Source organism: Lonchura striata, chromosome 7 (assembly GCF_046129695.1).
Source record: "Lonchura striata isolate bLonStr1 chromosome 7, bLonStr1.mat, whole genome shotgun sequence".
Lineage (NCBI taxonomy): Eukaryota > Metazoa > Chordata > Aves > Passeriformes > Estrildidae > Lonchura > Lonchura striata.
Genome location: NC_134609.1, coordinates 37174246 through 37195194, shown reverse-complemented (window position 1 = coordinate 37195194; position 20949 = coordinate 37174246). Strand labels below are relative to the sequence as shown.

The following is a 20949-nucleotide window of genomic DNA, read 5'->3' as shown; positions in this document are numbered from 1 at the left end:
AAATAAATTTCTCTTCATAGCCTTTTAAAGTTTTAAACTTACTTTACCTTTCTCCTAATCCTACCCCACAACAAAAAGTAAACACATTAGTAATTAGCCAACACTAAACCCACCATGCTAATTTAGTACAATAAGCAAAAAATCTCAAAATCAGCGAACCAAAGCCAATACACCACCACCTGCTACTTCTCCCCTGGTGGGAGCCCAGCACATCCCTCTGGCTGCCCTGGCTGTCTCCAGACCCTGGCAGGGGGCTCGGAGACCTTGGCACGAAGTCAAAAACACCCGTGGCTTTGATTTTAGTCCGTGGAAAAAACTGCCAACTTTGTGTGAAGATTTACAGGTCACAAGAGTTGAGTTAATGTAACACGGGGTAAAAAGCAGAAATTTGGGGTTTTTTTAGAATGGGGTTGAGGAGGCAAGAGGGAGGAATTTCGATGTATCTTCTCCTTCTTGTCCTCCATCTTTCACTATGATGGTGACACTTTTATTGGTTTGGAGTAGAGACACACTGTCTAACATAGGTGATGGGTAGGAAATTAATGGTAAATAAAGTATACGAAGTTCATAATATAAAATGTTAACACCAGCCTAGAGGGCAGACAGAATGCCATGATCTGACTTGCCAGGCAGAGGTCAGCAGGTCAGAAATTGAATGTTATAGATAGGAGAAAATAAACAACCTTGAGAAGCAAAAGCGACTCTGGCTGCGGGGCTGGGAGGAAAAAACTTTTTAGGATCTTGGCTCATCTTGACCACAGAACCCCGAGATCCCCTCTTTTCCTACATGGATTTGAGAGCTCTCGGTTTCCTCCCACACAGCTGGAAAGCAAAATGCCCGCCTGCCCCATGGCATCCCCGCCGCCTTCCACCGCTCCAGCCTTGTCCCTCTTTCTCTCCCCTTTACTTTGCATCACTTTATGCCTCCTCCTCTCCCTGCCAGCTCGCAGCAAAGACATTTCCCCCGCTGGCTCCAGCTGCCTCCTCTCCCTCGGTCCCGTTTTACCCCTCTGAACTCCTGGAGCCGCCTGCCCGCGGAGCCGGAGCCGCCGTGGGGCCGGGAAATGGTGCAGGGAATTCTGGCAGGGATTCTGGGGCTGGGCTGGGCCGGGCCAGGACCCGGGGCCAGCAAAGCCACTCTGTGCCTCTCCTCCTGCCCCTGGGCAGGCACAGGACACAGCAGGGAAGGCTCGAGGGGCTCAGGAAAGGCAGCGAGAGATCTGTCACTGTCATGGGTGTAACAGGCTCCCACTGGGGTCATTGATTTTAGTTGAATTTATTATCAAACAGATCAGAGCATGGGAATGAGAAGTGTGCCAAATCCTAAAAATGCACCTTCCCCACGCTATCCTCTCCTTCCTGGGCTCCATTTTATTCTCAGTTCCCTCCCTCCCTCCCTCCTCCTCAGACAGTGGCACAGAGGGATGGCAGTTACAATCATGTCATGTCAATGCTTGTCCCTCAGGGAGACAAATCCTTGACCTGCTCCTGGTTGTCATTTTTCCACAGGAGGACAGTCAGATCCTTTCCAACAGAAAGACAGATATACAGACAAACCACTACTTGCAGTAAGATACCTGATGCAAATTGGGATTCCTCAGCAGGTGTCAGCTGTTCTTCTTCCTCTCCAAAGACAGTCCAGAAGTGCCAGCTTCAGGCCACTTTGTGATGATTTCCAAGACCTCAGAGAGATTAGATTGCTCACTGGATCTTGTTGTGTAATGAGGACAATCCACTCACTGCAGGCAACCTCGGGGGCAGGATGCATTGCAGAGACTTTTCCCCTGAACACCCACCCCTGTGTTGGCACTGGGGATGGACAGGCACTGAGGTGACCCTGAGAGTCCGTGCAAGGCACAGGGTGCAGCTGAGGAAGGACAGCCCTGGGCTGGGCTCAGAGCCGAAGCTGGCACTGCCCAGTGTGGACAAGGTCCTTTCTGCAGCCCTGTCACAGGGCAGCTTGGGCCTTGCTGCAGACATACGGCCGCTCATTTGAGCAATCCCTGGTCCTGAATTTATTGTCAGCCAGGTACACACACGGGGAATTGCCAAGGACAGGAACCCTGCAGGGAGGAGCAGAGACAGCGCTGGTTCCCAGGGGAACACCTTGTGCCCCTGTGCCCCCAGGCCCTGCCCGGCTCCCCGGCACTCACCTGGAGCTGTAGCTGCTGCCGTCCCCCCAGTGCAGGCGCTCGCCCCGTCTGCGCAGCCCGATCCAGTAATCGACGTTCCCGCGGAGGCGGAAGAGCAAATCCTGCCCAGGAGAGAGGAGTGGGAGCTGCCCCGGCCCCTCGGGGGGACCCGTGCCCGGGGCTGCCCCCGCACGCCGGGGCTCCTTCCCTGCAAGGCCCCGGCACAGGGCTGCACCCCCAGCCCTACGAGCACCCAGCCCGGCCCAGGAGCACCCCCAGGCTCCCCTCAGCCACCCCACACCACCCGCAGCCCCTCACTCACCATGGCCTCATCCTGGAGAATGGCCAGGGAGGCCCCGAGCTCCGAGCACCGTTCCTGAGCCTGATCCCAGCTCCTGTAATCCCTTGACAAGTAGTAGCAGACCCCATTGTACCCAACCCAGCCACGGGGACAGCCCAGAACCAACTGCGGAGTCGCAGGTGTGACTGGAACCTGTGGTGCTGGAGGGGGAAGAGGAGAAGGTCTGAGGATTCCCCTCTGCAGGGAGCAGGGACCCTGCTCTGCCCCGAGGGGCTGGGCCCAGCCTGCTGCCCCTCCCTTACCTGACTGCACAGCCAAGGCCACCCCCAAAGCCAGCACCAGCACCAGGAGCAGCAGAATCAGCACCGCCGTGAGCACGGGACGGGAGCTGAACCATTCACCTGGAGCAGGAAAGAGCTGCTGGCTGCCAGAACCAGACCCGGCCCTGCAATCTGCTCACCCCGTGCCCAGGGAGCACAGCAGGGACCCCTCAGCCACTGTGCCCCTCACTCAGCTGGCAGCCAGAGAGCCAAGAGCCTGGGCACAGGCAGGGACACAGCTGTGGGGACAGGCTGCAGCAGGAGAACTGCACAGCCTTGGGGGCAGCTGGGGCTCTTGGTTCCAGCCACTGATGGGGCCCAGCAGAGCACGAGGCCTATTCCAGACATCGGGAAACAGCCACACACCTGCCAGCCCTGGCCTTGGGATGTGACACTGTCCCCTCCCGAGAGTCCACAGGGTGGCCCTGCACTCACCCAGGAATCTTCTGAGTGGATTCTGTGTTGCTGACCGGTTCTCCAGGGACTCATTGACCCCCCCATGGGTGGAGCAGAATTCACTCTCCTGCAGCTCACAGCCCTCATCTCTCTGCCAGGAACAAACAGCACCTTGCTCCCGACCCATCAGGAGTGCTGACAAAGCCTCTCGGAGATCGCCTCGGGAACAGCTTTACACCCGCGGTGGTGGCACCCTGAAAGGGACACGATGCGAGGTCACAGCCGGTGCCGGCCCCGCGGGACCCCGAGGCTCAGCAGGGCGGTGCGGGCTCTGGCTGCGCTGTCCCCGCTCCCCAGGGCTGCGGCAGCAGCTGCGGAGACAAGCGCAGCCTCCGGGAGCTCTGCGCTCCCCGCAGCCCCGGCCCCTGTGGCTCTGCAGCCGCTGCAGCCCAGCTCCGTGCGGGACAGGCGCTGACAGCGCCGGGCAGCTGCCGGATGCTGCCGGCCCAGGGCAGCTGCGGCTCGGAGCCCGCCTGCCCAGGGGCAGGAACCAGCAGCCCCGGGGGTTCACCATTGTCCCCCGCATGCCGTGCCCCGGCGGCTCGGAGCCCGGGGACACCGAGCGCCGGCACAGCCGCTCTGGCTCCCTGCCCGTGCCCGTGGAGCGGCTCCTGGCAGAGAGCGCAGCGCCGAGAAGCCTCGGCCCCGGAGCGGGCAGCGTGCGGCGCTTTCTGCCCCCGCTCGGCGCCCGCAGCGCTTTGGGCTCTGAGGCACGTTCGGGTTCATCCCGTGCCAGCCCCGAGCCGGGCACGGACACCTCCCGCCCGAGCAGCGGCCCCAGCCCGGAGCCGCACGGCCGGGAACTGTCCCGGGCACGGAGCAGCCGCCTCCGCCCGAGCGAGAGCAACCGGGACGAGCCATCGTTGCTGCGGCCCCGGCTCGTCCCCAGCGATCCGGGCAAGGAGGAGAGCGCGGGCAGCCGCTCCCTCCGCGATCCCAGCGCAGGGGGGACACGGAGGAACCCGGCACAAGGAACTCGCCAGAACCCCCCTGGCCCTCAGCGCGGCCCCTCCGCCCGCAGCGAGCCCCGAGCTGGGGCAGAACCGACCGCGGGTCCCGACCGGGCCGGGCTCCGCCTCGCCGCCGGGCTCCGCCTCGCCGCCGGGCTCCGCCTCGCCGCCGGGCTCCGCCTCGCCGCCGGGCTCCGCCTCGCCGCCGGGCTCCGCCTCGCCGCCGGGCTCCGCCTCGCCGCCGGGCTCCGCCTCGCCGCCGGGCTCCGCCTCGCCGCCGGGCTCCGCCTCGCCGCCGGGCTCCGCCTCGCCGCCGGGCTCCGCCTCGCCGCCGGGCTCCGCCTCGCCGCCGGGCTCCGCCTCGCCGCCGGGCTCCGCCTCGCCGCCGGGCTCCGCCTCGCCGCCGGGCTCCGCCTCGCCGCCGGGCTCGCTCCGCGCTGCGGGTGCTGCCGCCGCCGCCGTCGCCGGAATTTGACTTTCTGGGCAGTGGAGGTGGTGCCGCACTTTTAAACCGATCGTTCTTGGGGGCGGCTTTTGGTCGTTTTGACCACTGAGCGCGCAGGGATGAGGCGAGGGCCGGAGAGGGGAGCAGCGAGCGGTGGGGGAAGGAAAGGGAAGGGCGTGTTTTGGAAATCAGGGCTGCCCTTTTGTTTTCTTGTTTTACAAGGACTCCCGGAGCCATATTGGCAGCCAGACGTAGTGGCATATGGCAGTGGTAAAAGCCACGCGAGGAGACGAGTCAGGTCCCTCCTGTCCTGCAAAAACCTTGCTAAGAAAAAGTCCCCACGCCATTGAATCTGGTGAAGAACCGCAGCCCCGGGGAAGCTGCTTCTGGGGCTCTCAAGAGTGAATTTTGGCAGGGATTCCCGGGCCGGGCTGCGCCTGGCCAGGTGCCCGGGCCAGCAAAGCCGCTCTGTGCCTCTCCTCCTGCCCCGGGCAGGCACAGAACACAGCAGGGAAGGCTCGAGGGTCGGGAAAAGGCCGGGGAGAGATCACTCACCGGTCACCGGAATAGGAGACACGGCTGGGGGAATTATCGGAATTTAGTATCGAACAAATCATCGCAAGAGCACGAGAGGTGGAGCAGCAGGGGTTCGAGCCTCGGAAGCAGGACTCTGCCCTCGGCCTCTCGCAGCTGCCCGAGGGGGATAAAGGATCCCCCGGGCCCCGAGCAGCGGCTCTGCCCCACCATGGGGATGTGTCCCCAGCCCAGCTCCGGGCCGGGCTCGGAGGGCCGAGCGCGGAGCAGGCGCTGAGCTGCTCCATGGAGCTTCCAGCCCCGCTGGGTGCGGCGGGCGCGGCACCGGCAGTGCCGGGCGTGCGGCGGCATCGCTCGGTGCTGGCGGCGTTTGCAGCGCCGAGGGATGGGCTGAGTCCGGCCCGGCAGCGCCAGCCCGTCGCTACCGACCTATTGCAGCTTCATGCCTGGTGCCTCTCTCCATGTTCCCTCCCAGTGTTCCAGGATCTCTTCCAGTGCTCCCAGCGGCAAATCACTGGGGGCATTGCGTGGTCTGCTCCTGAAGAGGAGAGACTTGAGCTGCTGGGAGGGAAATCCCGACTTGGGAAAAGCATTTCCTGGCCCGGGGCCCGAGTCCCGGTCCCGCAAGCGGCGGAGCGGGCTGGGCTGAGAGCGGCCGCGCCCCGGGCACGACGAGTTCGCCGCTGCCGGGTTTTTCCTCACGTCCCTCCCTTTTCCCGCAGCCTGAGCCTGTCCTTCGGCCGCGTTGGCAGAGCAGCCTCCCTCCGTCGTGCCGCAGAGCTGCCCTCGCTCCTTGCGAGGCGGGCTGGAAGATCGCCGGGCGGGCGGGGATGGCAGCGGCGGCTGCAGCCGGGAGAGCGGCGGGGCTGCCGCGGCTCCGCGCGGGGCTTCGGGCCCGGGCAGGGCTGAAGGGGACGGAGGCTGCGGAGACGCGCTTCGGGACGCCAGGCTTCTGCAGGTGGGGCTGAGGAAGCAGGAAGCTTTGCTGGTTGCTTAAATAAGGGAATTACCTTCTTTGTACACAGGCAATACATTAGTGGTCCTGTGCTTCCTGTTTGTGCTACAAGCATTGTAGGTTTTGAGTTTAACTAAGCTTCAGAGATGGTGAACAGAGAAATATTATTTATAGTTGGAAATTGGTTTTGGACTTAAGACTCTACATTTTTTAGGTTTTGCTTCGAAATATAAGAATTACATTTGATTAGAGCTTTAAGGCTTTTATAAACGTCTTTGTGATGCTGGGATATTTTGTGCTTGATTGTGTTTTTTAAAGCTTCCCTGATGTTGTGTAATAGGAGATAATATTGGTTTGTGTTTGAGTCGAGCTAGTGACATAGGTAGAAGACTTGACTGGGTTTTTTTTGTAGAACGAATTCTTTGGGATCCTGCTTCTTTGTAGTAGCACTGAACAGAAAGTATTTTGAGTTTCTTAACTGCTTGAAAGATACTTGAGTTATTGGGGTTTTTATAACACAAACACAGTTGTATTGGTTATTTTAGTTTCTAACAAAACAGAGTTAACTGAGCAGTGTTTTAGAATATTTGATTTTATTATCAGTCCCAATAGAGTGAAACATACAAAATATAGAACTCAACATTATTCTATTAAAAGCTAAGTAATTTCCTAATTACAGTGCCATATAAATGTTTTTCAAGATATTAGCTTTTACCACACAATACGAATGTTACTTTAACACCAAGCACCTATACTGTTACCTCATATAGTCCTATTACAATACTTATTTCAGAGTTCTAGTGCTCTAAAATATCTACCCATTTATAAAGCTATATTTTCAAACTTATTTCTAATTGAATCTCTTTCTCAACAATATCATCTCAATTCCATAGCTTTCCTAAGTCAACAAATCTTATCTCAATATTTGCCTGTGTGAACGTTCTATCAAATTGTAAAACTTGCTTACAAACCCATTGCTCAGGCACAGAGCAGCGAAAGCTCGGAGCAGCGGCAGCCGGGTCTGAGCAGGGCAGGGAGAGGCGAGCTCAGGATCCGGCACCGAGCAGGGGGGACAGGGCCCGCGGGCACCGGGGGAATGAGGGCCCCGCTCGGGGGCTGCTCGCACAAGCACAGCCTCCCCCCACAGCACAGCAAGCGCCTCTGCGCTGGGCTGTGGCCGTGGCAGCGAATTCCCTTCCCCGGGCAGCGGCTCCGACCCGTCCCGTCCTCTTCCAAAGCCGAGAGAGAGACACAGAGCCAGCAGCGCACAGACCCTGCTTCCCTGTCAGGTGCCTGCTGCCAAAAGCGGGATTCCTCCTCAGCATGTGTCAGCTGCTCTTCTTCCTCTTCCACGGAAAGTCCAAAAGTGCCACCTTCGGGCCAGTTTGGGATGATTTCCAGGAGCACAGGGCCATTTGGATTTCGCAGTGGAGCTTGTTGTGCCAGGATGGCAATGCACTCACTGCAGGCAGCACCGCTGGCAGGATGCACTGCAGAGACTTTTCCCCTGAACACCCAGCCCAGCGCTGGCCCTGGGGATGGACAGGCACTGAGGTGACCCTGAGAGTCCGTGCAAGGCACAGGGTGCAGCAGAGGAAGGACAGCCCTGGGCTGGGCTCAGAGCTGAAGCTGACACTGCCCAGCGTGGAGCAGGTCCCTTCTCGCCAGAACCCCCCTGGCCCTCAGCGCGGCCCCTCCGCCCGCAGCGAGCCCCGAGCTGGGGCGGAACCGAGCGCGGGTCCCGCCGGGGCCGGAGCCGCCTCCGAGCTCCGCCGCCGCCTCGCCGGGCTCCGGGGCCGCCGCCGCTCCTCTCCCCGCCGCACACAGCGGGTGCGGCCGCTACCGCCGCCGATTTGAGCCGATTTGAGCCGATTTGATCAATCAGAGTCCGGGAGCGCTGCCCATCGCGGCTCGGCCGTTCTGCTCCCCGCTCCCCCGCGGTCCCCTCTCCCCGGCGCTCCCCGCCGCCTTCTCCGGGATCGGTTCCTTCACCGTTCTCTCAATGCGCGTCGCTGCCAGCCGGGATTCGGGGATCTGAACCCGAGTCCCTTTCGCTCGGCTCAGCGCAATGCAAACCCTCTGCGGGTGTCGGGGCAGCCCCGCCGCATCCCGAGCCCCGTGCGGGGCCAGCTCGGCTTTCCCCGCGCGGCGCCGGCCCTCGCCTAAGCCCGGCTTTTCCCACCCCCGCCTGGCTCCGCTTTTCCCTCCCCCGGCTGGCTCCGCTTTTCCCACCCCCGCCTGGCTCCGCTTTTCCCGGCGCGGCACGGCGGCTCCGGTTCTCTCCCGGGCGACCTCACTCCGCTGCTGTCCCTTCCCCGCTGCGGCGGGGCGAACCCCCCGGTATCTGCCGTAAGGTCTCTGACCGCCTCTGGTTACTGAAGCCTCACGCACCGTGTTTTAGAATGCCTTAAAATATGTTGAAATGCTTTTTAAAAGTTAATCTTGTATTTTTCGCGGACTCTGATTCCTCTGATTATTGTCACTGGAGAGATTCAAAGCTGTAAATTCAGTGCCTTGTTATCACTATGTGCAGCATTACACTATCTGATTTCATTAGCAGAAATGCTGATAGCATTTACCATATGGTATTACACTAAATACAATTTCGAGAAACTCCCGGATTGGTGGACAGTTTGCCAAATTCTACATTATTGTTTCTTTCAGTACAACTGGACTTTAAAAGGTCTTACTAAATTCATAGTTCCAAAAAACTTGTGGCTACCATGAGTTTTTCTCACTGCTAAATTACACAGGATCAAGGTATTTGTCACTCTTTTATCATCCCTCCAGTAAATCCATCATGTCGTTATTTCAGCCATGGTCGGTTCACATTTTCCGTGCATTTTGGTATTAATAGCATCAGAATAAGTTACATTTCGTATATAGGCAGTGCTTTTAAGGATATTGATTGTTAGTTCGGTTATGTTTTATTTGAAAATTATTTTAGTGTTGGTAAGATTAACCAAGTTAGATGTGAGTAATGTTATGTTTTATTACTTACTGAGGTACTTTTGTTAAGAGTCATTTATGTCGAGGTGGATTTCTGTCAGGTTTGAGCGTTGCTGAGTTTGGACGAGGTCAAGTTTATTAAGATCAGATTTTATTCAGTGTTAAAGATGGTAACTAAGTTCTCTTAAATGTACCTCTGATTCTACTGAGGCGACATTGAATTACACTGCAATCAATTTTAAGTCCTAAGTTAATTTTGTTTAAATATGTTTCTTTACATTGCAAGGTATAGTTATTTTCTGCTAGAGATAAGTTGAGCCTCACTGAAACAGCTGTGATAAAACACTGATGAACACCTGATTTTGGACAGAAGAGGATACAGTTTGTTGAGCCCTTGATCCCCTCGCAGATTCCACAGGTGTCAGTGCTGCAGTGCCCAACAGGATCATTTATTGAGATCTCTTCTGTTTTATCTTCCATAGATAACACAGGAGACTGGGTGCTTGTTCTACATTGTGGCTGTTATCCATTGTAAGCTGTTCGGTGTTTCGTTGTTATGGATACATGAATGCTAGAAGAATATTGTCTCAAATTCCTGACACAGTTACTATTGATACATTGGTTCTATAATGTGAATTCACTAATTTTATAACAGGCATGATTCATAAGATATGAGTACCTTGTTTATAACTGGCTTTTCATAAACTTTGACATATCTTTGTGTCATTACCTACGTGACATGTGTCATTTTGGGATCGCTCTTTTCTTTTCCCACCTGTGTCGCCCTGATTCTTAAGATTTTCTAAAGCCTTCTGAGTTTACATTCTGTTAGAAAACTCTCACACAATTTTCTATAAACAATATATTGTTTTGCATTCCTTCATAGGGGTGGAGAAACTTGAAGTACTAGTAGTTTGTCCAATGTCTTAGGAGAGGTGGCAAATTCACTCTCCAATCCACTGTCACCTTTGGAAAAGTATAAAAGTTGGATTCAGAAAATAAACCCTTCTTCTTTACCTTGCAAATAGCAGTGGCTGGCGTTGAGCTTTCGCGTTGTGTCCTATAGCAACACCCCCTGGCCCTCAGCGCGGCCCCTCCGCCCGCAGCGAGCCCCGAGCTGGGGCGGAACCGAGCGCGGGTCCCGCCGGGGCCGGAGCCGCCTCCGAGCTCCGGTGCCGCCTCGCCGGGCTCCGGTACCGCCCCGCCGGGCTCCGGGGCCGCCACCCCGCCGTGACACGAACACGGCTGCTGCGGCACCGACCCCTATTTATGATCTCTCAGTTTGGGGTGGGATGGGAGTCTGACTTTTTTGGCCAAGCAGCGCCGGGGAAGCGGCAATCACGGCACCGAGAGGAGTCGAGTCAGGGAAACTTGGCGAGCGCTGCAGCGCGGGGGAGATTTTGGCAGCGAGACGGAGTCTGAGAAATGTGGAGAACTCTGCACAGCTGGAACAGGAACAGGGCGCTGCCCGGGCACAAAAATCACAGCTGGTGAAGGAGCCTGCCAGGGAAGGGACTTTGGTTGTTGTTGTTTGTAACTGGAGATGGGAGATGTGGAGGCAGGAGTTGTGCTGGTTGGAGGCCTCCTGTGCCATGGTGATCATGAAATTACAGTGTTCACCATCTTTTGTGATATCAGGAGGAACATCAATAAAATTTTTACATTAGAATTCAGGAGGGCAGACTTTGGCCTATTTAAGAGACTTATTCAGAAAGTTCCATGAGAAGCAGCCCTTAAAACCAAAGGTGTCCAGGAAAGGTGGCATGCTTCAAAACAGAGATCTTGAGGGTATAGGAACAGCTTGTCTCTGTGTGCCAAAGATGAGACAATGAGGCAAATGGTCAGCCTGCATGGGCAATGAGGTTTTGAAGGAACTTAGGAATAAAAGGAGGGCGTATCAGCTTTGGAAGGAGGGTCAGGTTCCTCAGGAAGTATTTAAGGGGGTTGCTAGGGTATGTAGGAAAAAAGTTAGGGAGGCCAAAGCTCAGTTTGAACTTAGTTTGGCAATTTTGGTAAAGGATAATAAAAAATGCTTTTACAAATGTATTGATGGTAAAAGGAAGGGTAAGAGCAGTTCTTGTTCTCTTTTGGATACAGGAGGGAACTTAGTAACTGCAGGAGAGCCAAAGGAAGAGGTGCTCAATGCCTTCCTTGCCTCAGCCTTCAGTGGGAAGAGGGCTTGTCCTCAGCACAAGTGTCCTCCTGGGCTGGTAGATGGTGTCAGGGAGCAGAATGGCCCCTGTTCTCCAGGAGGAGGCAGTCAGAGAATTGCTGAGCTGATGGATGTTCATAAATCCATGGGCCCAGATGGGATCTACCCCAGGGGATGAGGGAGCTGGCAGATGAGCTTGGGAAGCCGCTCTCCATCATTTACCAGCAGCCCTGGCTCACTGGTGAGGTTCCAGGTGGCTGGAAGCTGCCCAGTGTGACACCATTGACAGCAAGGGTGGGAAGGAGGATCCTGGGAATTACAGGCCAGTCAGCCTGGCCTCAGTACCCACTAAGGTCATGGAGCAGTTTATCTGGATTTCATCAGGCAGCACTTACAGGATGGCCAGGGCATCGGACCCGGCCAGCAGGGCTTTAGGAGGGGCAGGGAATGTTTGACTGGTGGGGAAGATGAAATAGGAAAGCCGTATAGATATGATTGCCTGGCAAATGATTTGGAAAATACAGAAACTATAAGTGAGATTGAAATGAGAACAAGCTTTGATATACCAAATTTTAGTTGCTAAACAACTAGAAAACAACAGTATAGCTAGTTGAAGGCAATCCCCTCTTTTGATTGAACAATGCCCACTACCTACACACAGATCCAAGGGTCAAATGGAATGTTCTGTCTCACCCTTCAAAAATGTATAGTTTATCCCATATCTGTAACCCTGAAGCATCAGGTATCTGTAATCCCATTGGCCCAAGTCTTATTCCAGCCCACTCTGAAGCCCCCTGATAAAGTGTACCCGGGGGAGCAGACACCCTCTTGGAATCTTCTCCGTCCCCTACTCTGCTCTCTTGGAATCCTCTCCCAGCCCTGAGCTTGAGCTCTCTCTCTATCTCTATCCCTATCTCAATTTTTGTCTCTTCCTCCCCCACTCCTTGGGGTGTGCCCTGACCTGCAGCTGGCAGCTCCAAGCAGGGCCCTCACACCCACTCCCTTTGCAATAAACCCGATATTCCAAGACCTGACTTCACAGATTTCTCGTCTCAATCCGTCCCGATCGTGCAGGACACCAGCGCTCCCTACATTGGACCAGCCTGGTCTCCTTCCCTGACCCGGTGACCTCCTGGTGGATGCAGGACAGGCTGTGGATGTGTCTGTTTGGGCTCCAGCAAGGCCTTTGGCTCTGTCTCCCACAGCACACTCCTGGAAAAGCTGCAGCCCACGGCTGGGCCAGGAGCGCTCTGTGCTGGGCTCAGAACTGGCTGCATGGCCGGCCCAGAGAGTGGTGGTGAGGGTGCTGCACCCAGCTGGGGACAGGCACCAGTGGTGTCCCCTGGGACTCCGTGCTGGGCCAGCTCTGTTCCCAGCTGGGCCCATGGATTTATGAGCAGCAAAGCAGCTTAGCTTCTGTTTATTTTATTCTCTAGATCCTATTCCAGCAGCCACAAACCCATGCCTCAGTGCAGCTCCTTTAGAGACAAGGGCCCGTCTCACCAGGTGGTTGCAGCCAGGGCAGGGACAGGGCAGGACACATCACAACACTGCCAGTGCTTGGGGCCTGCGGCCTTTGCAGCTCCAGCAGATAAAATGAATCCCAATTGTCAGCGATTCTCACCACCTGCTATTTCTCCCCTCTTTTCCTGCATGGATCTAAAACCTTGTGGTTTCCTTCCAGAGAGGTGGAAAGCCAGTACATGATGACTTCCAAGAGCCCAGGGCCATTGGGATTTCCCATTTGAGTTTATTGTTTAAGGGGCAATACACTCACTGCAGACAGAGTTGGTTGCAGGATGCATTGCAGAGACTTTTCCCCTGAACACCCAGCCCAGCACTGGCCCTGGGGATGAACAGGCACTGAGGTGACCCTGAGAGTCCGTGCAAGGCACAGGGTGCAGCTGAGGAAGGACAGCCCTGTGCTGGGCTCAGAGCTGAAGCTGGCACTGCCAACGTGGACAAGGTCCTTCCTGCAGCCCTGTCACAGGGCAGCTTGGGCCTTGCTGCAGACATACGGTCGATCATTTGAGCACATCTCACTCTTGAGTCTATTGCCAGCCAAGTACACACACTCGGAATTGCCAAAGACAGGAACCCTGCAGGGAGGAGCAGAGACAGCGCTGGTTCCCAGGGGAACACCTTGTGCCCCTGTCCCCCCAGGCCCTGCCCGGCTCCCCGGCACTCACCTGGAGCTGTAGCTGCTGCCGTCCCCCCAGTGCAGGCGCTCGCCCCGTCTGCGCAGCCCGATCCAGTAATCGACGTTCCCGCGGAGGCGGAAGAGCAAATCCTGCCCAGGAGAGAGGAGTGGGAGCTGCCCCGGCCCCTCGGGGGGACCCGTGCCCGGGGCTGCCCCCGCACGCCGGGGCTCCTTCCCTGCAAGGCCCCGGCACAGGGCTGCACCCCCAGCCCTACGAGCACCCAGCCCGGCTCAGGAGCACCCCCAGGCTCCCCTCAGCCACCCCACACCGCCCGCAGCCCCTCACTCACCATGGCCTCATCCTGGAGAATGGCCAGGGAGGCCCCGAGCTCTGAGCACCGTTCCTGAGCCTGATCCCAGCTCCTGTAATCCCTTGACAAGTAGTAGCAGACCCCATTGTACCCAACCCAGCCATGGGGACAGCCCAGAACCAACTGCGGAGTCGCAGGTGTGACTGGAACCTGTGGTGCTGGAGGGGGAAGAGGAGAAGGTCTGAGGATTCCCCTCTGCAGGGAGCAGGGACCCCGCTCTGCCCCGAGGGGCTGGGCCCAGCCTGCTGCCCCTCCCTTACCTGACTGCACAGCCAAGGCCACCCCCAAAGCCAGCACCAGCACCAGGAGCAGCAGAATCAGCACCGCCGTGAGCACGGGACGGGAGCTGAACCATTCACCTGGAGCAGGAAAGAGCTGCTGGCTGCCAGAACCAGACCCAGCCCTGCAATCTGCTCACCCCGTGCCCAGGGAGCACAGCAGGGACCCCTCAGCCACTGTGCCCCTCACTCAGCTGGCAGCCAGAGAGCCAAGAGCCTGGGCACAGGCAGGGACACAGCTGTGGGGACAGCCAGGGACACAGCTGTGGGGACAGGCTGCAGCAGGAGAACTGCACAGCCTTGGGGGCAGCTGGGGCTCTTGGTTCCAGCCACTGACAGGGCCCAGCAGAGCTCGAGGCATCTTCCAGACATCGGGAAACAGCCACACACCTGCCAGCCCTGGCCTTGGGAGGTGACATTGTCGTCTCCGTAGAGGCCACAGGGTGGCCCTGCACTCACCGAGGAATCTTCTGAGGATCCTTTTGTGTTCATTGCTGGTTGCTGATGTGCCCTGGGGACCCAGGGGCTCCCTCACACTCCCACCACTGCTGCAGAATCCATTCTCCACATCTTCACACTCACAAATGGCATCTCCCTGCTCATGCCAAGTGGCTTCTTGTGCCCCAGGCAGGTGTGGAACCCTGGTTGCTGGTCCCTCCTGGAGATGCTGGAGATTCTTCACAACTCCATGAGTGGAGCAGAATTCAACCTTCTCCAGCACACAGCCCTCATCTCTCTGCCTGGAACAAACAGCACCTTGCACCCGACCCATCAGGAGTGCTGACAAAGCCTCTCGGAGATCGCCTCGGGAACAGCTTTACACCCGCGGTGGTGGCACCCTGAAAGGGACACGATGCGAGGTCACTGCTGGTGCCGGCCCCGCGGGACACCGAGGCTCAGCAGGGCGGTGCCGGCTCTGGTCGCTGCTGCGGCCCCGGCTCGTCCCCAGCGATCCGGGCAAGGAGGAGAGCGCGGGCAGCCGCTCCCTCCGCGATCCCAGCGCAGGGGGACCCGGCGGAACCCGGCACAAGGAACTCGCCAGAACCCCCCTGGCCCTCAGCGCGGCCCCTCCGCCCGCAGCGAGCCCCGAGCTGGGGCAGAACCGACCGCGGGTCCCGCCGGGGCTGGAGCCGCCTCCGCCTCCCGGGCTCCGGGGCCGCCGCCGCTCCGCAGCGACACGAACTCACTCACTGACTCACTCGCTCGCTCGCTCCCTCCCTCCCTCCGCTCGCTCGCTCCCTCCCTCCGCTCGCTCGCTCGCTCCCTCCCTCCGCTCGCTCGCTCCCTCCCTCCGCTCGCTCGCTCCCTCCCTCCGCTCGCTCGCTCGCTGCGGCTCCAGCCCCTCCTCACACAGGGGCGGGGCCGCCGCCGCCACTTGTAGCCAAAGCGGTGTGAGCGGGGTTTCGACCAAGCAGTGGGGAAAGCAGCGAGGGGTGGTGAGGGGCTGGGGGGGCAGAGACGTCACTTCGTTTTCCGTGAACTGGCTGAGCAAGAACTCCACCGTGGGAACGAGTTTCTTCTGGGGTTCTAAGGACTGGCTTATGGCACGGATTCTGGGGCTGGTCTGGGCTAGGCCAGGTGCCCGGGGCCAGCAAAACCGTTCTATGTCTCTGCCCCTGCCCCTGGGCAGGTACAGAACACAGCAGGAAAGTCTCGAGGGGCTCAGTAAAGGCAGCGAGAGAACTCTCACCCGTCATGGGCATAACGGAGGATTGAGGTCTGGACTGGGGAAATTAATAGAATTTATTATCAAACAAATCAGAGCAAGGGAATGAAAAGTGTCCCAAATCCTAAAAATGCACCTACCCCACGCTGTTCTCTCCTTCCTGGGCTCTACTTTATTCCCAGTTCCCTCCCTCTCCCCCGCACGGTGGCACAGAGGGATGTGGTTGTTTTGGTTTCAAAGGCAGGAGTCTGCTAAGGAAGGCAGGAGCCTCCCTTGCAATGGAAAATGTAAACCCTCTACCTCCAAATAATTAAATTTTGAGATGAAGTGGTTCTCAGACAAAGATATGAGAATATAAATAACAATCCTTTATTAGTAGAAGAAACTACAACACCGCAGCCAAGTGTGAGCCGGCCCCGCCCGCAGCGCGGCCCGAGCGGACACAAACCCGGGCCCGGCCCCGCTCGGCCGCGGCACTTTCCCCGCGGCTGCAGTTCCGGGCACGGCCGGCAGGGGCGCTGGCGGCAGCCGGGTCTGAGCAGGGCAGGGAGAGGCGAGCTCAGGAGCCGGCACCGAGCAGGGGGGACAGGGCCCGCGGGCACCGGGGGAATGAGGGCCCCGCTCGGGGGCTGCTCGCACAAGCACAGCCTCCCCCCACAGCACAGCAAGCGCCTCTGCGCTGGGCTGTGGCCGTGGCAGCGAATTCCCTTCCCCGAGGCAGCGGCTCCGACCCGTCCCGTCCTCTTCCAAAGCCGAGAGAGAGACACAGAGCCAGAAGCGCACAGACCCTGCTTCCCTGTCAGGTGCCTGCTGCCAAAAGTGGGATTCCTCCTCAGCACGTGTCAGCTGCTCTTCTTCCTCTTCCACGGAAAGTCCAAAAGTGCCACCTTCAGGCCAGTTTGGGATGATTTCCAGGAGCACAGGGCCATGTGGATTTCGCAGTTGAGCTTGTTGTGTAAGGAGGGCAATGCACTCACTCCAGGCAGCAGCGCTGGCAGGATGCACTGCAGAGACTTTTCCCCTGAACACCCAGCCCAGCGCTGGCCCTGGGGATGGACAGGCACTGAGGTGACCCTGAGAGTCAGTGCAAGGCACAGGGTGCAGCTGAGGAAGGACAGCCCTGTGCTGGGCTCAGAGCTGAAGCTGACACTGCCCAGAGTGGAGCAGGTCCCTTCTCGCCAGAACCCCCCTGGCCCTCAGCGCGGCCCCTCCGCCCGCAGCGAGCCCCGAGCTGGGGCGGAACCGACCGCGGGTCCCGCCGGGGCTGGAGCCGCCTCCGAGCTCCGCCGCCGCCTCGCCGGGCTCCGGGGCCGCCGCCGCTCCGCTCCCCGCCACACATAGCGGGCGCGGCCGCTACCGCCGCCGATTTGAGCCGATTTGAGCCGATTTGAGCCGATTTGAGCCGATTTGAGCCGATTTGATCAATCAGAGTCCGGGAGCGCTGCCCATCGCGGCTCGGCCGTTCTGCTCCCCGCTCCCCCGCGGTCCCCTCTCCCCGGCGCTCCCCGCCGCCTTCTCCGGGATCGGTTCCTTCACCGTTCTCTCAATGCGAGTCGCTGCCAGCCGGGATTCGGGGATCTGAACCCGAGTCCCTTTCGCTCGGCTCAGCGCAATGCAAACCCTCTGCGGGTGTCGGGGCAGCCCCGCCGCATCCCGAGCCCCGTGCGGGGCCAGCTCGGCTTTCCCCGCGCGGCGCCGGCCCTCGCCTAAGCCCGGCTTTTCCCACCCCCGGCTGGCTCCGCTTTTCCCACCCCCGCCTGGCTCCGCTTTTCCCACCCCCGCCTGACTCCGCTTTTCCCACCCCCGCCTGGCTCCGCTTTTCCCACCCCCGCCTGGCTCCGCTTTTCCCGGCGCGGCACGGCGGCTCCGGTTCTCCCCCGGGCGACCTCACTCCGCTGCTGTCCCTTCCCCGCTGCGGCGGGGCGAAACCGCCGGTATCTGCCGTAAGGTCTCAGACTGCCTCTGGTTACTGAAGCCTCACTCATCGTGCTTTAGAATGCTTTAAAAATGTTGAAATGCTTTTTCAAAGTGAATCTTTTGTTTCCCGTGAACTCTGATTTCTCTGAGTGTTGTTCTTGGAGAGATTAAAGCAGTAAATGCAGTGTGTTCTTTATTATTGTTATTTTGTGCAGCATAAAACAATCTAATTTCATTAACAGAAATGCTGATAACATTTACTATATGGTATTACACTACATCCAATGTCGAGAAGTTCCCGGTTTGTTGGGCAGTTTGACAAATTCTACATTGTTGTTGTTTCTTTTGGTACAGGCAATATTCACAAGATATTGTTACCTTGTTTATAACTGGCTTTTCAAAATCTTTGACATATCTTTGTGTGAGTACCTACAAGACACGCGTCATTGTGGGATCTCTCTATTCTGTTCTCCAGCTGCAGATGCCTCTCTTTGAACAGGCTGTCCACAGCCCTTCCCTGCTCTGCCTTCTCAGCCTTTAGTCCCTTCTCTCGTTTCAGCAGGTTTGCTATGCCTTGGCCCAGTGCTGTCTCATCATTCTCCTGGGCTTTCAGAGCTGCAGGATAAGATCTCTGGCCTTTGTGGAAAGCCTCATCTGAGCTGAGGCCCTGTGGTCTTTACGGACCCTTGTGTGACACACATCCTTCCGGGACACGGCTGTCACCTGCTGAGGGCAAGGCTGCTTCTGCTCTTTGGGAATCAGATCCAGCCCCAGGAATTCCCACAGAAGCAGCCCAGCAGTGTGCTGTGTTTGGGGCATCTCATCACTGCTGCTGTTGAGAGACTTGGTTTTGGATATGTTAGGGAGACCCTCCCAATGAGGGTCTGGGCTCTGGCCAGAAAATTGCCAACAAACCCGGGTGTTTTCTGCCTCAAAACTATATTCAAGTCTCTCTGACTTGGCAATTTGACCCTATAACAATGTGACAGCTGGATCTATTTTTAAAGTGAGCTTGGACACCTTTCCTGAGAATGGCCATGCAGGTCCTGACTGACACAAGGTGTGGCAGCTGCTGCAGGCTCTGGGTGGTGGTGCAGTATTTAAGACATTGATAATCATCCAATTTCACATGTGTCATTAATGACATGTATTATCTGACTTATTCTTGATTCTGCAAGTTTCTTGTTTCACTGCATATATTCTTCTGTTTTGATGTTCCCTTCATGTTCATACCAAGAGACATGCATATTATTTTTAAAACAAAAAGAAAGGGAATTGGCTCCTAAATAATGTCTCAATAATGCAATATTTATACTAAAAGAATTTTAAAACACTTTTATGTAAGTGTCACAGTGAGGGTGGCTGTGACAAACCTCTCTGGTTCCCTGACTTCAGACAAGGGTGGTGAAAAGGAAAAGGAGCTGCTTTGATGGTGCTGCCTGCAAAGAACTTTAATAAAGGGTGAGAAATAACAAACGTGGAGAAGCCCTGCACCATACGAGGGGCAGGATCCAAAGACCTAAAACAAGGGGGAAGCAACAATATACACATTTGGGGGTGGAACATTCTAGAACTATAACCATACAGGAGAAACAAGTAAGCAATAGGGGAGCAGAACTTGGGCAACTTAACACAATAACACCAAAGGCTTATGGGGAACTCTCAGGCTCTCCCTGAATTCAACAAATGATTCCCAGGCCCTGGAACTGACACCCGGCTCTTTTGGGGTAAAATCCAGCTGACTCTGGGTCACTGCTGGGCCAGTTCCCACATATGAGGATCTCCAGCAGAGTGTGCAATGGCAAGGCCGAGGTGATTTAGGAGCTGAGGGAGAAGGTGTGCAGGTGTTTATCACCAGCAGGTTTAAAGTGCTCACCCGTTCCTGTGATCAGACATCGGTGGGCTCCGAGAAAGCGAGGCCCAGTGAGAAGAGAGGTGACCCAGGCACCACTCAGCCCTCGTGGCCAGGACAGGAACAGAGGCAGCACTGCCAGGACGTGGCTGTGTCTGGAGACTTGGAGAGGCAGCTTGGCAACAGAGGCCTTCTGTTCTACAGTATTTACCACCATGGAACTGTGTTCCTGCTAACCCTCTTCAGCCATTCCCTGTTCCCTGGTAGAACAACAAGGATATGACAAAGCCTTAAGTGGGGAACAGGTTATGAAGGTTTTTGTAAGGAAAGAGCAAGGAACTTTACTTAAAAGAGTATAAAATTTGGTACCACTGGATAGCAAGGCTGAGTTCTTTTGTTAACCTCCCTTAAGTCTTGTACCACTCTATAGCTGCCATCAGGCTTCTTTACTGGGAGTATAGGGGTATTATGGGGAGACATACAAGGTTTTAGTGTCTCATCCTTTATTAGTCCTTCAATTACTGGCTTTAAACATTCCCGTCCTTCTAAAGATATAGGATACTGCCGTACACATATGGGACAATTTTCTCTCTCATTTGTAACCCTTATGGGGTCAATATTTAATCCTCCTCTATTTCCCTCCCCAGCCCAAACTTCCTTGTTAATTCTTCTTTCATTCTCCTGGCCTAGTTTTAAAAGTCGAGCTGTCATCTTCCCATTTGCTGGAACAACCCCTATTCTTAATTTCACTTGTAAATCTCGTCCCAGTAAATTGCTACCTGCCCCTGGGACCAATAAAACATCCCCCAGCCAAAATCTAGTTTCTCCCTCTATTACCACATTTTTAACAACAGGTACTGTGAAACTCTCTCCTTTTGCTCCTGTTACTTTTACAGTATCTTTGCTTACACTATAACCTTTTGGAGTATCTAACAGACAGGTTCTTTCTTCCCCTGTGTCTACCACAAATTCCAATTTTTCCTCTTGGGGACCCACTTTTAAAGTTATCACAGGCTCCAGATGGTATTTGTCCCCTTAAAAATAGAGCCTCTGACATCCCCATTCTTCCTTGGTGCCCATCTCTTTAGAAATATCCAGATCTGTTGCCCTCTTAGGACGATGTCTTTTCTGATGTCCTTCACCCTTACAGTAAAAGCAGACATTCCTGGGATGTCCCTGAAACTTTGATTGTATTGGGATTTTATTCTTTCCTATTGCCCTGTTTCTACAACCGCCACCTCTAGGAGTAGTGCCTGTGTGGTTTTGATTTTTCTTATAATTGTTTTCTCGCAGGGTGACTGCCATAAGTTTTGCTTTTAGTTTAGATTTTTATTCATCTCTCCGAACATAAATTTTCTAAGCTTCCTTTAATAAATCATCCAATGACTTATCATGCCAATCTTCAATTTTTTCTAATTTTTTTCTAATATCTGGCCAAGCATTAGTAACAAAGTTAATCCTTAACAAAGCTTTTCCCACATCAGTTTCAGGATCTATTCTGGATTATTGTTTTATATGTCTCCTAAGTCTG

At 56.0% G+C, this 20949-nt stretch overlaps 2 protein-coding genes across 2 annotated transcripts; both read right to left on the bottom strand.

The window, feature by feature from the left end:
* Window positions 1-1260: 1260 nt before the first annotated feature.
* LOC144246633 (C-type lectin domain family 2 member B-like) lies at window positions 1261-4291 on the bottom strand. Its single transcript, XM_077784801.1, has 6 exons — window positions 4258-4291; window positions 3189-3403; window positions 2736-2834; window positions 2455-2633; window positions 2154-2254; window positions 1261-2063 (listed from the first exon to the last, which is right to left on the bottom strand). The coding sequence occupies exons 2-6, from the start codon at window positions 3334-3336 to the stop codon at window positions 1949-1951; spliced, it is 642 nt and encodes a 213-aa protein (XP_077640927.1). The 5' UTR covers window positions 3337-3403; window positions 4258-4291; the 3' UTR covers window positions 1261-1948.
* Window positions 4292-12924: 8633 nt separating this feature from the next.
* LOC144246589 (uncharacterized) lies at window positions 12925-19462 on the bottom strand. The gene is made up of 7 exons (XM_077784498.1): window positions 19443-19462; window positions 18940-19085; window positions 17996-18181; window positions 13966-14064; window positions 13685-13863; window positions 13384-13484; window positions 12925-13293 (listed from the first exon to the last, which is right to left on the bottom strand). Exons 1-7 carry the CDS (start codon window positions 19460-19462, stop codon window positions 13179-13181), a joined length of 846 nt encoding a protein of 281 aa, XP_077640624.1. The 3' UTR covers window positions 12925-13178.
* Between the last annotated feature and the right edge of the window lie 1487 nt (window positions 19463-20949).

Bases quoted from the DNA above. Each gene is read 5' to 3' on its own strand.
- LOC144246633 (XM_077784801.1), bottom strand. From the start codon at position 3,336: ATGGGTCGGGAGCAAGGTGCTGTTTGTTCCTGGCAGAGAGATGAGGGC. The intron at 2,835-3,188 runs GTGAGTGCAGGG...TTCCTGCTCCAG, and splicing joins TCCACTCAGAAGATTCCTGG to GTGAATGGTTCAGCTCCCGT. The intron at 2,064-2,153 runs GTGAGTGCCGGG...TCCTCCCTGCAG, and splicing joins GGCAGCAGCTACAGCTCCAG to GGTTCCTGTCCTTGGCAATT.
- LOC144246589 (XM_077784498.1), bottom strand. From the start codon at position 19,462: ATGTCTGATCACAGGAACGG. The intron at 18,182-18,939 runs GTTTGTCACAGC...CTTATCCTGCAG, and splicing joins GAAGTCAGGGAACCAGAGAG to CTCTGAAAGCCCAGGAGAAT. The intron at 13,864-13,965 runs GTAAGGGAGGGG...TTCCCCCTCCAG, and splicing joins GGCCTTGGCTGTGCAGTCAG to CACCACAGGTTCCAGTCACA.